At 44.8% G+C, this 16,068-nt stretch overlaps 2 protein-coding genes across 2 annotated transcripts; both read right to left on the bottom strand.

The window, feature by feature from the left end:
* Nucleotides 1-89: 89 nt before the first annotated feature.
* Nucleotides 90-8,130, bottom strand: ripk4 (receptor-interacting serine-threonine kinase 4). The gene is made up of 9 exons (XM_077591767.1): nucleotides 7,875-8,130; nucleotides 4,890-5,181; nucleotides 3,885-4,033; nucleotides 3,750-3,799; nucleotides 3,264-3,422; nucleotides 2,987-3,102; nucleotides 2,054-2,297; nucleotides 1,448-1,989; nucleotides 90-1,028 (listed from the first exon to the last, which is right to left on the bottom strand). Exons 1-9 carry the CDS (start codon nucleotides 8,045-8,047, stop codon nucleotides 432-434), a joined length of 2,322 nt encoding a protein of 773 aa, XP_077447893.1. The 5' UTR covers nucleotides 8,048-8,130; the 3' UTR covers nucleotides 90-431.
* A 425-nt stretch (nucleotides 8,131-8,555) lies between these two features.
* prdm15 (PR domain containing 15) lies at nucleotides 8,556-15,954 on the bottom strand. The gene is made up of 23 exons (XM_077591696.1): nucleotides 15,857-15,954; nucleotides 15,275-15,314; nucleotides 15,104-15,197; nucleotides 14,828-14,981; nucleotides 14,607-14,759; nucleotides 14,418-14,523; nucleotides 13,963-14,157; nucleotides 13,470-13,679; nucleotides 13,270-13,364; nucleotides 13,083-13,170; nucleotides 12,518-12,685; nucleotides 12,328-12,422; nucleotides 12,129-12,260; nucleotides 11,805-11,945; nucleotides 11,556-11,719; nucleotides 11,335-11,414; nucleotides 10,974-11,093; nucleotides 10,779-10,910; nucleotides 10,627-10,710; nucleotides 10,312-10,487; nucleotides 10,156-10,236; nucleotides 9,860-10,081; nucleotides 8,556-9,785 (listed from the first exon to the last, which is right to left on the bottom strand). The coding sequence occupies exons 2-23, from the start codon at nucleotides 15,303-15,305 to the stop codon at nucleotides 9,252-9,254; spliced, it is 3,255 nt and encodes a 1,084-aa protein (XP_077447822.1). The 5' UTR covers nucleotides 15,306-15,314; nucleotides 15,857-15,954; the 3' UTR covers nucleotides 8,556-9,251.
* Between the last annotated feature and the right edge of the window lie 114 nt (nucleotides 15,955-16,068).

Genomic DNA, 16,068 nt, shown 5'->3' with positions numbered 1-16,068 from the left:
AAATGGAATCAATTGTCACAACTGAAAAGAGAATAGCTATATTTTTCCCATTCAGAATTCAAAGCACAAAAAGTCGCAAAAAGCTAAACGAAGGTTAAACATATTTTAATAGGCTCCGTAATGTAGCACGGATATGTAAAAAGGGAAGAACCATTTCCAACCTTAAAATCAATCATGGCTCAAAATATCAGGTAAAATGTCCACAAAACTGCTTCCATATCAGAATTTCATTTAACCTACGGAGTAAAAAAAAGTGGGTACAAAAGGTAAAAGTGTCATAAATAAACATATTTACACAGAAGCTTTTCTAAACAGGATAAAATCCTAACAGCAGGGTTTTAGCATATTCTACTCCACTCATTGGACCAGATGGGTGTCAGCAATTAATCCATTTTTGGGGGGGTACAGTTTCATGAGCTAATTTGGTCCTGTTAGCACAAAGCGAAGTTAAGAGTCTCTGGCTCGTCTTTGTGCTCCGTCAATTTGAGAATGACGATTCTCCTCTGGAGCGACTTGGGCCTTACCGGCCGCTCGGGGTCGGGCGGCGGCGAGCTCGGGTTAACCGAGTCCCGGGGGTCCTCTGCCGAGCACCCCTCCAGATCCGACCGGGACACCTCGTCCGTGTCCGGACGCTGAACGTGCCGTTCTTCCTGAGCGAGTTGGGCGCGGTCGAGGTTTTGAGGCTCGGCCCCCTCGTCGATGAGCATTTTGACGGTGGCCGTGCGGCCTCGCCGGTAGGCCAAGTGGAGGGGGGTCAACCCTTGTCTGTTCTTGGCGCCGAGGTCCACCCCGTGTTTGATCAGGAGGCGGGATGTGCTGGTGTGACCGGTTTCTGCCGCGACGTGCAAGGGCGTGTTTAACTCCCAAGTGGTCACGTGAACGTCCGCCTTGAGTTCGATGAGGATTCGGGCTACTCGGTAATGGCCCCTCTGGGCGGCCAAATGGAGCGGCGCGCGACCGTCCGCCGTCTGGCCGTTGACGTCGGCCCCCGCCTGCTTGACCAGCAGTTTCACGATTCCCAGGTGACCCTGCAGGAAGGGGTGGAACAATGAATCCATCGAAGGGAAACAAAACCCGATGGAAACAGATCGAAACATTGATGGATGGCCTCCATTTTGGAGGAATGCCGTTTTGTTAAAAACAATGCCCTTCATTCAAATGACTGCAACGTTTGGCAAGACAATAATATCAAAAAGATGAAAAGTGCATTGTATTTTTTCTTGATTCAGGGCAGGCATGTCCAACCCATTTGATTTCATGTTTAGACATAGACGACCTATCTCATTATTAGGCGATTGGCCGAGGTTGACAGGTATGTAATTTTTCATCATTGACAACTACTTGAAAATCACATGACTCGATTGCCCTTAGCAAAAGAACCATTTTACGGTTCTTTTCCGAAGAACAGCTATCGCACAACGGAGAAATTGGTGATTTGGGAGCCTACCTGCCAGGCGGCAAAGTGCAACGCCGTCCAGTCGTCCTTCCCCTTGACCCGGACGTCGGCGCCACGACTCAGCAACACTCGGACGACGTTCTCCTGGCCGTGCTGGCAGGCCACGTGGGCGGACGTGCGGCCCTGACCGTCCGTTTCGTCGATGGCGGCCCCCCGGTCCAGCAACAAGCGCGCCACGGCTTCGTCGCCATTTTGAGCCGCCCAATGCAAGGCCGTGTACTGGTCCTCGTCCTTGGCGTCGACGTGGGCGCTCCGCCGAGTCAGCAGAAGTTCCGCCAGCGGTTTAAGCTGCTTCTCGGCGGCCAGGTGGAGGGGGGTGGAGCCTCGTGCGTTGGCTAAATTGGGATCGGCATTGTTCAGCAGGAGGAACTTGACGGCTTCTTCGTTGGCCAAGGAGACCGCATAGTGGACGAGACCGTCCCCGCCGTCCAGGAGAAGGTCAACGTCTTGCGGCTGGAGGATCTTCATCAGCTTGGCCATGTCATTGAATTTGATGGCTTCACATAATTTCCTTTTGTGCACCTCGGCGGAATCTAGGCAACAGGGAATATGTCGTTAGCCGCTATTCTTTAAGCGGACTTTGACGTTCGCTCTTACCGATGGCGCTTTCCTTCTCCAACGAGAGCGTTATGGAGTCTTGCGACGAGAACGCAGAATCCGCAGAGGACATGCCGGATAGCCTCTTGCAGGTGTTCTCTTTGCTCTGGCGGCTGTCGTCCTTCAGGCGATCGAAGCTCCTCGAAATCCCAGAATCCACCTGGGTCAACAGCTCGGACAGACTGTAGTCCTTTTCGGGCAATATGGCCGAGATGGGGCGCACCGGTTGTTTACTTTTTTTCACCTGCGGAGAGAAGATAAACTCAATGGATATTCGCGGACAAAGTGGTCTGGAAAATGTCTTTAGATGGACATAGTGTGGAAAATGAACTCACATTAAAGGACTACAGCCAGAGTAATATGAATATTAAAATATGCCAGTATTATCTATTGCGTAATCAAACAGACAAATGCGCTGTAATAGCCGCCATGTTTTGTCACAAAGTCAACAGTGCAGATATGACACACAATAGCCAGACAGTGCAATCCCATTGGTCAACATTCTTCTTCAGCGATGTCACTATTATTCTAGTCAAACATTTACTACGGAAATAACTCACAGCTGACTGGAAGACAATAATGGATAAGCTTAGTCATACAATTTTAAGGATAAAAAGGGGGAAATAAATCAGGAGGCATATTCACTGAACCTGTAACAAAATAAAAGTATATCTATCTACAGATTTGTCAAAAATGCAGACACTTGATAGGAGCAAGTTATGTTCATTCAAATCTTACATCTATCTTATTCTCTGAAAATTTTGTGATCGGCGACATCCTTAGTTTTAGCCATCGTTATATCAGGGTTTCCACGAGTACTTTATAAGCCTGGTGGGCTCTAGGCTGGCTCTCTCCTATTAGGCTAAAGTTACCAGGCACCAGTTCCCCTTTTTTAGCAGACAGTTAATGGCATCTTAAGCAAGCTCCACCCACCTGTTGAAGTGGCAGCCCATCACAGTACGTAAGCTCCGACTCCAATCCCGCCGAGGTCGGGGTCTTGGGCTCCTCTTGAGGTTTACAGCACAGATCTTCAGCTTCCGACGTGATGTCTGGGAAAAACGCCAATCATTAGTCAATTTCAAAGAATCATAGAGAAAAGGTGATGAAGTATTTATGCAACATTACACTAATTCACCATGAAACTATTACCTGTTTGGTAAGTATTAATAAATGGAATCAATCTAATGGACTTTTGGAAGCGATAACTCACCTTGGAAGCTGGGTCTGGCCTCAGGATTTGCTGCCCAGCAGCGTTGCATTAGATGTAGGAAGCCATTGCAGGCGGCTGGGCGATTACGCGGGACTTTTCCCAGATCCGGACGCACACCTTTAACCACCTTCACCATGATCTGCAAGATGTTATTCTCTCCTAGGGAAAACACACAAACAAAACAAAAAAATAACTCAACCATTTTTTGAATCTGTACGCGAGTACTGCGTATGTTGGAAACAGAAAGTAAAATTAAGAACAGTACCAAAGTTTCTAAATGATACATGTAGGGAACTTGGCAGTTTTTATTAGGGAGGAAAACCTGGCAACCGTGTTTTCGCACAGGGTCACTTTAACTACATTTTTTGCTGCTCCTTAAAACCAACGGGAATTGAACCCAGGCCTCCGCCACGCCAGACCACTGAGCCGCCACTTGGGTTTTTATATGTTTTTTTCTAAATGATTCAAACAACAAATGAGTCTCACCTTGGTATGGTTTCTTCTGAGTGAGGATGCCCCAGACAACAATGGAAAAACTGGAAAACATGGGATATATTTTTTAAGTTCCCACACAATTCTGCGCTTTTTCTACTGGTAACAGAAGGTTTGAAAAATTCAAACCTGTATACGTCATGCTTGGTGTCAGACACTCGGTCTTTCTCAATGATGCTTTCCGGCGGCAGGTAGGCGATTGTGCCGCAGAAGCCGTCTCGACTGATGTCATCGCCCCGTGACAGACCGTTCCAGCGAGCCAGGCCAAAATCTGATATCTGGCACAGAGAGACAAGATAAGGAAGTTCGCGGCGAGGGTCCCGCTGACTAATTTTGCTCGCAAACAGCGTCAAACATGCTCTTGGGCCAAGTCCCGGCATGCAGCAAAAACAGGAAAGCGCCTTCTTGGCGAACTGAGCGCACCCACGCACAGTCACACACATACGACATATACTGCATACAGTTTACCTTTATACAGCAACTAAGAAAATCCAGTAGGGACAAGCCTGGAAGAGGCGTTTACATGCAGCTATTACTGTTAATTTAATGGTTTCCTCCCACTCCCATTCACCACCATCTATTTCAGTTGGATTGCTCAAAAGTAGAGAAAAAAAATCACTGCATAAAGTGGAGACTGTCCTTTTTATTTGCAGTATATGAAAATGTTATTAAGATATTCTATAGAAAATAAAAATGTTTTAAGGTTTTAAGTTAGTATACTTTGACACTTTCACTATGGTATATTGACTATTACTTTTGTAGACAAAAATGCTTTGAAAATTATCATCAAGTCACTATTTATGTAATTGTATTTATTTAGGCACTTGCTTCTTTTTATATAATGTCTTGAATTAAAAAAAAGCTAAATTTATTTCCATTCTCATTTCAGAATGAGATCATTTTTTCTTGTCCTGTTTACATTAAAAAATGGTTTAGTTGGATACACAGCTAAATTCTACTTTTAAGAAAAAAGCTAACGTTAGGACGGATTTGCAACCCCAGTTACAGTGACTATGGCAAATATTGGAAATATCAAATACTAGGTCTTCTACTTATTTGAGGACATGAGTTTGACACCGCTGCTCTAACATAATAACATTTCCACACCATCCTAGGAGAAAAACTATAGGCTACCTTGACGTGATAGTGGGCATCAAGCAGAATGTTGGCCGGCTTCAGGTCCAGATGGAGCAGAGGCGGGTTCATGCAGTGCAAGAAATTCATGGCCACCGCCGTTTCGTGGATGATACGGAAGCGGAGCTCCCAGGGTAGCGGCTCGTTCGCCAGCAGATTTTCCAGCGATCCCGTCTCCATGTACTCCATGACCAGGCCTTGAGGGTCCTCACAGATGCCGTACACGGGCAGGATGTAGCGGAACTTGGCGGCTTCCATTTTCTTGGCTTCCTCCAGCAGCTCCGATCGTTCCCTGAGCAAACGCAAGAGGGATGATCGCATTTTAAAGAGGTTGACTGGCAACCCGAGACATGTTTTTGGATGGCTCCGTCAAACCCCAGGGAAGGAGGTGGTCTTTAAAAGTTGTACTGTTGTTGGGAAAATACTAAATCCAAAATGTCTTCACGATGTGTTCGATTTGATGAAAGCGATAGGAACCCTTGTTTTGGTGTTTGAGCCTCATGCAATCAAATATTTTCTACTTCTGATTGGTTGATAACACACTAACCCATATGTACTTTGTGCACTTCCTGCAGTGCTATTTATAGTAGTTGCTAAAATTACTATGTCATAGTGCGCAATCAATAAATGCTACAAGTTTTATTCTATATTAATTTTTTATACAGTATTTGAGTTTTTTAAACACATTACAGTATCACCCATATTAGGCTTTTACTTAAACATGACAAAAAACAACCAAAAAAAGGACAAAATTCATTCATTCATCTTCTGTACCGCCAATCCTCCTTAGGTCTTGTTTGAATTGTGAGGCAAACATGCTAACTACACCTCCACAATATTCATGCTTAAATTTAACTTAAATTAAACATCTTTCTTATGAAGGTCGTTTATACCGGGTGATATTTTACATCATGGACGTAGCGGTGGATAAATCTGCAATTATACATGGGTTTAAGTCACATATTTCTGCGACTCTCTCAAGAATCATTAACCAAACCATTGGGAGCCTCAACTGAAATTCCTGGAGCCCTCAGGTCTCTTTTTTTTGACTGGTCTCCAAGGTATGAGAATTGAGACTTTATGGACTGCTTTTTTTACTTATGGATTGGGCTCTTCACTGTCCAGTAAAAGAAGTACAAGAAGGTGTATTGTTTTGTATTGCTCAGTTGATAAAATCAGCACACCGGCCTCCTTCACATGACTGGAACACAAGCGTGAGGGTCACTCCGAGGACATTATTCAAGCAAAAGCCCTAAATACAAACTCTTAGATCACATAAATTGTGTCCTTTTAGGAATGCGTCAGAGAGATTAGAGATTAGATTACCGTTTGTTTCAACCCCTTTCATTCAGTTGCCAAAGGAAGAGCATGACGAGCATATTTAGCATACAAATTCCACCTTGTGAGTGGAATGCAACAACTATTAATGTTGATTAGATCATTTACGCAGTTTACATACCGGGACAATCATCACCTTTAATTGTTGCATGTGTTTTTTGTTTTGTTTTTAAAGACAAACATTTTTATCCAATTTATCACCATTGTCAGGACACATGGTCCATTATCAAGTATTAAAAATAAAAATAAAAAGTAAACCACATTGTTTTTCCCCGTGTGGGTTTTTCTAGTAAGAAAAAAAGCTGTTTAGTTATCACTAAAAACCTTACAATATTTTTAAACAGTGCAGTACAGTCTGAACAAAATATGAGATGAAAAGAGATCAATTTTCAACTGAAATTCCAGTTTGTGTTGCGGGCAATTGCGGTTTGTTGTGTGGCTTTTTGGACCGTATGCTGGCCAACAAATTGTATTCACGCCATTTTTCTCTTACAGGGCATTCGCAATTTGCTTTCGTGTTGTCTTTGACTACGCAGTTTTCCTAACACTTATCAGCCATTGCAGATGCGGGTCGATGCCCAATCCGTATTGCTGCTCACAGCGCCTAGGCACAATGAGTACAGAACAAGGCCTGGTAGGACTGGTTTTACAGCTTCTATTATTGTCTACTCTATGCCAGAGTGCGGCTTCCAGGAACTCCGAAACACAAAGGTGCCTTGTGTTGAGTAGGGGTCAATGAAGTCGCAAGCGAAATGACTTGAATATGTACTTTGGAGATGTTTACGGATGATAAGATCTAGGCTTCGAGTTCAGCCCATGCTTGAAGTTGCGCCATAGGATTGGGGGAAGCGCCTCATTTCTCTGTTTGCATAGTCAGTAATGTCTGTTTAGTTATCTGTTTTTGTGAGCGGTTAAATGATTGACCCTTGATGTGATGCATCACATCTAATACGTGTTGTAAGAAGATAGAAAGCAATATTACTATGTATAATTTTACTGGAGGCCATAAGGAGGAAATGCATAGTTCGGGCCAAAGTTGTAACTTGCTATTTGTAAGCTATTTGCAGACCACAAATTGCTTTTGCGAGTTATAGACTGGACGAATCGGTTCCTTACAAACCAACAATTATCTGGAATTTTATCAGGATAGGAAATTGTCTCTTAATGTTCAAAACTCCAGTTTCCATGCCATTTGTTTATCAAGGGAATAGTGCTGAGAGGTGATAATCAGCCTGGGTTACTTAAAACTAAATCAATACCTGCTCTGCAGGTTGCAGGCAAGTAAAATAATCAACTGAGCTCAAATTGCTTCCGAGGTGTAAATCTAACACAATTGGCTGGGTATGTTGCAATGATTGATGTGTCCATAGCATAACATTAACATATTCAGTAGGCTATTGTTAGTAAACTAGGACAGAGGTAGAATAAGTAGGGTGATTCTGAAATGTTTATTTCAGCCTTAGATTGGTGCCTGATTAGAAAAACGTGCATTCCTGTCATACTTTGATTTTCAGGAGAACTTTCAACCTATGTTAGACTGACAGCATGTGAATAGTGAATCTCTATCTAAAATGCTAGTGACATTGCCAACAAAACCTTGATGTGAGTGAAGTTAGATCAGAGAAGAATAACATTGTCAGGACTTACTTGTCATCTACATGGAGACAAGGAGGGCATTTGATAGCGAGCCAAGTTTTCCAATGAACGTGCCGGACTTTGTATACTTGTCCAAATCCACCTGAGCCGATTTTTTCCCAGCTGGAGAACTCCGAAGAATCGAAGGTCCGAAGCAGTCCCATATTCCCATCGGGAACATCCATACCAGTGTTACCAGTGGAAGGACCAGCTCTTCGTTTCCCCCGTCAAAAAAAGTGTAGGAGTGAGCGCAAACGCCGACGACACGACTTGTAGTATTTCCTTGTTTTTCTTCTTGTCAAGCCCATCCTGGCCCTGCCCTCTCTGCAGGTGTGACGATGGGCGGGGCCTCGAGCGGTGGCATTTGTTTTTATTATTATTGTCAAAACCTGACAACAAATGCCATAAAAATAAATAGGTGAATTCAAATAATAATAAAAATACTTAATACCTTAATGTTATACAAATATATTTCAGATCATTTATGCTTGCTTTGTCTATTCTTTCACTAATGGCACTGACGCAAAATGGCCGCCAAGTGATGATAACTGGCCCCTTTAAGTTAATTGTATTGTGAACTACTGCCCTCCTGTGGCGGAAAAAGAAAAAAAGTGAATTGCAGAACCCATTTGGATAGAATGAAAATAATGAACACAATGGTGCATTTGAAAAATATTTAACTATATGACAATGTTGAGCTTGTAGTATTTTTATTTGTTTGAATGGTTCAATGTTGAAAGTGAGGTCTGTTCTCAGCTGTCATAGCTAAATAGGGTTGCATTAAAAATAACAATGATCTATTTTTCAACATTTCAGTCATTAACTCATTGGCTGCCATTGTTGGCAATCTCCGCCCAGTCAAAATGGATTGGGCGCCTGTGACCATGAATGACAGTCAATGGGTTAATAAGTCAGATGAATGTAGAAAACTTTACATAATGAAGAAAAAAATAAAAATGATTTATCTAATCAATGTTTCACATCTTTTTTCTTCCTTTCACAGACATTTACACAGCATTATATATCTATATATAAAAAAATCATCTGAACTATAACCTTTGTTTTTCTCAAGACAAAGAGTTCCTTCTCCATAATTTACAACCGAGCCACAATAACTTAGCATTCATTCATTTTTCCATGACTTAAAAAAAATAACAATAGTAAATCAAAGTACCATACTTCTACCTTGGTAACATGCACACAAAAGGCTGGTGACAGGTCTAGAGGAAAGTAGTAGATTAATTAAAAAACAAATTTAAAAAATGGCAAAAAATTCATGTATTGTGACCGAAACAAAATGGCACTGGAGAGGCATTTGGGTGACGATTAAAAAATGTGTACATTAAGTGTTAAGTGTACATGTGTTGGTTGGAGGTGACCGGCACCTGATTAGTAGCTGAACATTTGCTGCACGGGGCCACTTTGCTGCTGCTGTGGCGCCGGCGACTGACCCTGGCGCTCCGCCTCCGGTCCCTGTCTCTCCACCTGGTGCACCTTCCCCTGGGCACCCCCGAGCGCAGGGGCCAACTGGCCGCCCTCAGCCGGCGCTACCGGCCTCCAGGCCATGGTCTGGGATTCCAGCGTCTGACTAGCGGGGTTGACCAGAGCGGCGAGGTTGATGAAGTGCGCCACCGACTGCGCCGGCGCCCCGCCAGTGTGGCTGACAGATTCTTGGCCCAGGTCGGGGGCTCTGTTGTGCAGCACGGCCGAGCCGCTGACCGAGTCAAAGGTGACGGTGAGGATGGAGTTGTCCAGCGAGAGCGGGCGGTCCCCGGCGGTCAGGTGCCCCACTGCCACGGGCTGGAGGCTGGTGAATTGGGCGGGGCTCGGGCCGGCGAGCGGGGTGACCGTGATGTTGCTCAACCCCACCGCGTTGCTGGGGGAGGAAGCGGGTGGAGCGTTGGGGTCCGTCAGAACCACCACCTGAAATCAAGCAGATTTTTTTCCTGAGTCACGGCTCTGAAAGAAGAATCAAGCAAAGAGAAGAAATAACGCACCTGCTGGATACTCTGCACCGCGGAGCTCGTTTCCGTCTCTTCGCCGACAACCACGGTGTTGAATTCCGGCAGGGTTTCGTGAGGGTGCTCTTCGAAATCAACGTAATCGTCGGATTCGGACAGTTCCGACTCCGGCGTGACTCTTAGCTTCTTCCTGGCATGACGTGCAGTCCGGACGGTCCTTTCGTGAGATTGCCCGTCTTTTTCTAGCGTCAGACTGGGCTGAAGCGGAAGGGGGAGGGGTCATGGAGTTGACAAAATAACTACGGCACTGCAAAATGCAGTGACCAAGTTACCTGCACGATGTTGCCAGGTGAGTCGTTCATGGCCTGGGATTCCTGCAGCTCATCAAAGTCCTCAATTCTAACGGGCACAATCTCAAGATACGAAGGGAGGCAGGTTAAGTGGTTAGTAGCACGCCAAAGTCTAATTAAACGAGCACGGCCGCTCACTTCAGGGTGTTTGCGTCGCAAGTGTCGATTCATGGAGGCCCTGGTGGAAACCTTGGTGCCGCAAATGTAACACGACTGGGCCTCGACCTTCTCGTGGGTCAGGTGCACGTGCTTCTGCAGCATGTATTCCGTCAGATACTTTTTATCACACGTGGCGCAAGTCCACGTTTTTCCCACTGTAGAAATAGAGGAAATTTTACAGTGGCTAGATACAACAATGGACCATAAATACAATTTCATACATAAGACTTTTTGATTGAGTTTGGCTGAGCCTGTGACTTAAACCAATGCAACTTATATATGTGCCCAACTGACCCGTATGAATCAGTTTGTGCGTCTCCAGAGTTGTTCTTTCGCTGAATGTCTTGCCGCACAGCTCACACATGAAGTCCTTTATTCCTAGACAAAAAAAAAGAAAATGCTTTGAACTGTTCATTTTAACACGGCGCTGTGAAATGACAACTCACCCGTGTGTCGCTTGAAGTGCTTGAGCATATTGACTTTCTGAGCAAACTTGCGGTTACACTCTTTACACTCGTACTCTTTGATGCCCTTGTGCAGCTTCATGTGGTGGCGGAGCGCATGCTTGGTCTTCATTCCTGAACGGGAGAGCACGTCCAGATCATCCCAGCGAGTTACTCCCGCGTACCATAGGAGCTGACCTTTGCCGCACTCTGCACACAGGAAGTCTCGGATGTCGTCGTGCACCCTCAGGTGCTCTTTCAGCATGTCCTTCCGCGCAAAGGATTTGCTGCACTTGTCACAGCTGTGGCTCTTCACCCCTGCAGCGTTTGGGTCAAAAATATGCTTCTTATCCACATTGGCTACTCCGCGGGATGGACAACATTGTTTATCAGGTGCAAAAATTGTGTTTCATGAATTTAAGACCCGAGAATGTCATTTTTCTGGTGTTTCCGATCATTCGATATATTGGTCTGCCTTCAGAAGGCAGTTGTTTCAATCATACAAATCATTTGGAGACTCTAAAATAAAAAATATTGTAGTGTTAAAGCATCATCTCACCAGTATGGATAATCTTGTGCCTCTCCAAGTTACCGATACTATTGAAAATTCGGCCACAGACTTCACAGGGGTGGATATACCTTTAGATGAGGAGAAACATGTGAAAAGGTTAGATGTTGTGTGGACATAAACATGTCAAGGACCATTTTCAGACTGAAAATTATGCTCAAGTTTAGGGAAACCATTCCAAAGAAAACCGGTAAAAGCACAATTGGGCTTACTTTTGGACAGCAGGGTCAGGCAGCTGCTCTCTGTGGATGACCAAGTGAGCATTGTACGTCGCTTTGAGGGCAAAGCGACGATTGCATATCGCGCAGCCGTAGCCTCGCTCTTTATGCTGTTCGGTGATGTGCTTCAGGTATTCTCGGCCTTTGGCGAATGACATCTATGGGCGTGAAAGAGAATCGGTCTCGACGACTCAAGTAGCGATCTTGAAAATGTTGAGTGGGTCGAGTACGGGAAGAGCTCACCTGACATTTCTTGCAGTTGTACTTGTGGCGTTCAGGGTCATCGACGTCTTCTTCATCTTCCTTTTCGTCACTGTCGCCTGCTGAAATGCCGATTTTCTTGATGAAGTCCTCTCTTTTCTGCTCATCCATTACGGCTATATCCTGCAACAAAAAAAAAAAAAAAAAATCCCCCGCGTCATTTGATACATGAGAAAATTGGTGGCAGTATTGTAACTCTTTTCGAAAGTCTTCTCGGGCTTCATGGAGTTTTTCTAGTGCAAAATTGCCACTCTCATATGGCAGATAGGAGAAACTCCATTTTTTTTCCATCTCATAATGCCTCACCTTAAAGTGAACGTGAATGTGATCGCGAAGCACGTCCACTCGGAAGAACTTGCGGCCGCAGATCTCGCAGGTGTACTTCTTATCGCCGTGCGTCAGCAGATGTTTGTTCATGTTACTTCGGCAGGAGAACACCTGCTCGTTCGCATGAGAACAATAGTCGATTTGTTGGGATTCAGCGCGAGTGTCGGAGAGACCTCACCTTTCCACAGATGGGACACGGAGACGGTTCTTTTCTGTACTTTGTGGCTTCTTCTCCATTAGTCTCCAACTCCTCTCTCTTCATTTGCTTTGGCCCTGCTCAAATGCACTTTACGTAAATATATCCACCTCCAGGATGAAGCCATTTAAAATCCAGAGTTAAAATGGATATTTAAAAATCATATTCTCACCGACGCCGTGCCTCCTGTGATGCTCTTGCATGACATCTTTACGGTAGAACATCTTGTTGCAGATTTCACAGGAGTAGAGCTTTTCTCCATGCTTCTTCTTGTGCTTGGACAAGTTGCTGTTCGTGGAGAAGAAGCGGGAGCAGATGTCACACTGGAAGGTCTTGTCGTCTGGCGAAAAGAAGATAAGAAAATTTGTTTAATTTTACCACTTGGAACTAGATACAACTGAATTTAGCTCTTTGTCCCATCACACCCTGATCTGTCCTATCTTCCCTCGTCACATCCTGTCAGTTATTAGGCGCCCCTCTTCACAAGGCATCCTCTTGGTCAGTGCAGTTGTACTGAAGCTTGCAATCCTAATTATAGCGAGGTAGCATAATCAAGCAAGTTTTTTTTTATCATTATTTGAAGAAGTCTGTACTGAAGCAAACCGTACTGTTTGGCGGAAATGGAGCTTCAGATCTGCAATCTTAAGAATAAAATGTCTGGAATTTGTGGGAATGTATTGAATGGGATTTGCCAAGTATACACAACTCAGCTAGCAAACAGAAAAGTGCATGCTTACCTGTCCTGCAATTGTGGAATTTTAAGGCATTTTCTAGGCGGAATGATTTTTCACAAATGTTGCATTTATATTTGTATTCCAGGTCAGGCTAAAAAAAAAAAAAAAAAAATTGTCATGTTTAAAAAAAAAAAAAGGCAGAGAAAGAGAAGCTCATTTCTATTGCAGCAAATTCCGCAACAGCACCCACCGCATTCTTGCTGTGCTTGTAGGAGATGTGCTGCTTCAAACTCTCCTTTCGACTGAACAGTTTGTCACACTCGTCACACTTGAACAGTTTATCACCTGGCGGTTGAAGTCGGGACAGAAAAGCAAGCATATTTAATACCTTAAAAGCACTTTCAAAAGTCAGGGGAAATGGGGCCCCATCCCGTGTGTCCCACCCAGTACCGTGTGATCGGATATGTCGGTTCAGGTTACTGCTGTTCTGAAAGACCTTGTTGCACAAGGAGCAGCGGTACACCCTCTTGTGCTCTCGGCCTTTGTGCCTCTTGAGGACTTGATTCCCCGCGTCTAGAGCCCCCAGACGACGGCTTCTCTCTGCACCAGCTGCTGACTCGGAAGGAAGCGTTTCGGTGCTCGCCGCCGGTGGCTTCACGTCTGCACACATGGTCGTTTTATAACATGAGGTTAAATGTTAGCTCAATACAATACTTTTCACATTATTTTTTTTGTTTAACTAATGGAACCCATGTTATAAGCACAGTATTATTATTTAATAACATTTATTGCATTATTTAATAACGCTGTGATGGAGTCATAAGCCAAGTGTTGATTGTTAATGGAGAAGTGGGCGGGCAGACAGCAACTGTTCACATTTGAAGTGTATTGTAATTGTATTGCGATTTCTCATGCAAATCACAGGAGCATGCGTTCCTCTCACCTTTGCTCTTGCATGTAGCGGCAACAGCTCGAGGCCTTCGACCCTTAGCCCTCCTTCCACGATGGATCCCCCTTTTTACAGGTGGCCGAGAAGTGGGCTCACTTCCCTCCTCGACGGGCTCCACCGTGGACTCCTCCTGTGGTCGTACGGACTCCTTTGGAAGCGCTTTAGATGCTGTTAATTTATTGACAGGATCTGCATTGGGAGACGTGCACCGACAAACCAGTGGATTCAAAATAATGGCATTAAATTGTCGACATACATCTGTTCTCTGTACTGCTTATCTAGTTTAGGGTCATGGTGAGCTGGGCATGTGCTAGCTAACCTAGCATATGGCTGTTTTTGTCGTTCATCTTAGGCGTCCTAGAGAAGATGGTTTTCTCACAAGCTAGTCAAGTACAACTGGTTATGATATTGAACACCATTCAAAGAGATTTGATGAAAATATTATAAACCTGGAGGTGGTGGCGGCTCAATTGAAAGCTTGAGCAATGGCTTCTCCATCTTTTTGGCATAGAAAGCCCCATACCACACCCTCAACTCTGTTCCTGGAAGTACGTCCTGCTCAAAAATCCAGCAGATGAAGAAAGGATGAGCTGCAGATAAATACCCAAATGCCTTCGGGATTGGATGTCTTCACGAACCTGGCATGTGTTGAAGAACACTTCTTCGTCTTGCTGGTATGCCGTCAGATTTTGATGCTGGTGATCGGTGGCAGGTCGAACCAGCATCATCCAGTTACAGTCATCTTCACTACTATAGTCAAAACACACCACTATGCCAGCTTTCTTGAAGATCTGCTCAACAGAGGGCAGGGTGGGTATGTTAACCCCTGTAACACTACGTGTGCCTCAGATGAAATTACCTTCAGGGGAAATATTCCTTCTTTCTCCAAAACGGTGACCCGCTTAGCCTCGAAGGGACCAAAACGAGTCCTTTTGACCAGCCGTCGCTGGACGAAAACGCCCTCGCTGCCATCTGCTACTGGCCTGATCTCCAGGCTATTTGGAATGGATGACCTGAAAAAGAACATGAGTTGTTATTAAACGGAGCGGACAGGTAACCTGAAATGTTGTAAACATTGAGAGAAAACATATTCTCTGCACATTTCAGTCAGATTTTCAATCAGGTGAATTCTCACCGGGCCCGGCTGAGAACAAAAGAGTCCTGGACAGTCACCAGGGGTCCAAATTCCGGGCACTCCGAGTCATGGTACTGCCCACAGTCTTCACACCCTGCAACACGCCCACACCCCCAAACACTATATACCTGTCAACACACTGACACCCATTCCGAGGGGGTCTATACTCACAGATAAACTCCTCGGGAGTCTGATCTGCCATTCTGGAACCCTGGGAAAACAAATAACGGGATATTTATTCAACTGATCAACCACTACTACTACCACAACTGAACAAGCAGGAAGTCAAATAGTTAACAGTTGTAAAATAGGAGGTAAAGAAAGAGAGACTGCCCTTTCCAATACAAATGAAATGGTGAAAATAAATCCAATGCCTGCCCATGGGGCATTATGCGCCAAAATGACGCTATTGTGCCAACATGAACAATGCAACATAGTTGGAACCAACATGTTAGCGTGTGCGGCGGGAGTGGATCCGGGATTTTGGTTGCTCCTAAAGCGTAGCCGGGTTTTAACTCCGATCTGAGCGTCTGGCCTCGAACATAAAATGTAACAAAGAACAGTCGGCATGGCGGATGGAACGGAGACGCAGAGCGCCAGACCGGAGTCGCAATGCCTCGGCGTCCCGCAGGCACTCGTGGAGCCAAAAAGGAGGAACTCGTAGGCAACCAAACAAACCGGCCAGGGCTTTTCTACTCGACTGCGGCGACATTTTGCTCAGTTCCAACCTGCATTGACCGTGAAATATCTTACCTTCTCTGCAAAAGACACTTCATTTATCGAATCCTGACTCCGGGTTCCAATCCGCTCCAGAAACGGCGCAGGACCGGAAATGAGACGCGCGCTGAATTGTGGGAGTTGTAGGCAAATGTTCAAAACGTGTTCTGCACCCCATATTTGAGGGAATTTGAATTTTTGTGGTGTACATTGGTAGTTTCTTATTAGAACGCGTGTTTAATCGTGTA

The sequence above is a fragment of the Stigmatopora argus genome, chromosome 22 (assembly GCF_051989625.1).
Source record: "Stigmatopora argus isolate UIUO_Sarg chromosome 22, RoL_Sarg_1.0, whole genome shotgun sequence".
NCBI classification, from domain to species: domain Eukaryota; kingdom Metazoa; phylum Chordata; class Actinopteri; order Syngnathiformes; family Syngnathidae; genus Stigmatopora; species Stigmatopora argus.
This window is presented reverse-complemented; position numbering and strand designations above follow the sequence as displayed.

Bases quoted from the DNA above. Each gene is read 5' to 3' on its own strand.
- ripk4 (XM_077591767.1), bottom strand. From the start codon at position 8,047: ATGGATGTTCCCGATGGGAATATGGGACTGCTTCGGACCTTCGATTCT. The intron at 3,423-3,749 runs GTGAGACTCATT...TGTTTTCCCTAG, and splicing joins TCAGAAGAAACCATACCAAG to GAGAGAATAACATCTTGCAG. The intron at 1,990-2,053 runs GTAAGAGCGAAC...CCTGTTGCCTAG, and splicing joins GGAGAAGGAAAGCGCCATCG to ATTCCGCCGAGGTGCACAAA.
- prdm15 (XM_077591696.1), bottom strand. From the start codon at position 15,305: ATGGCAGATCAGACTCCCGAGGAGTTTATCT. The intron at 12,686-13,082 runs GTAAGCATGCAC...TCTTTTCGCCAG, and splicing joins ATTCCACAATTGCAGGACAG to ACGACAAGACCTTCCAGTGT. The intron at 10,488-10,626 runs GTCAGTTGGGCA...CTATTTCTACAG, and splicing joins GCACAAACTGATTCATACGG to TGGGAAAAACGTGGACTTGC.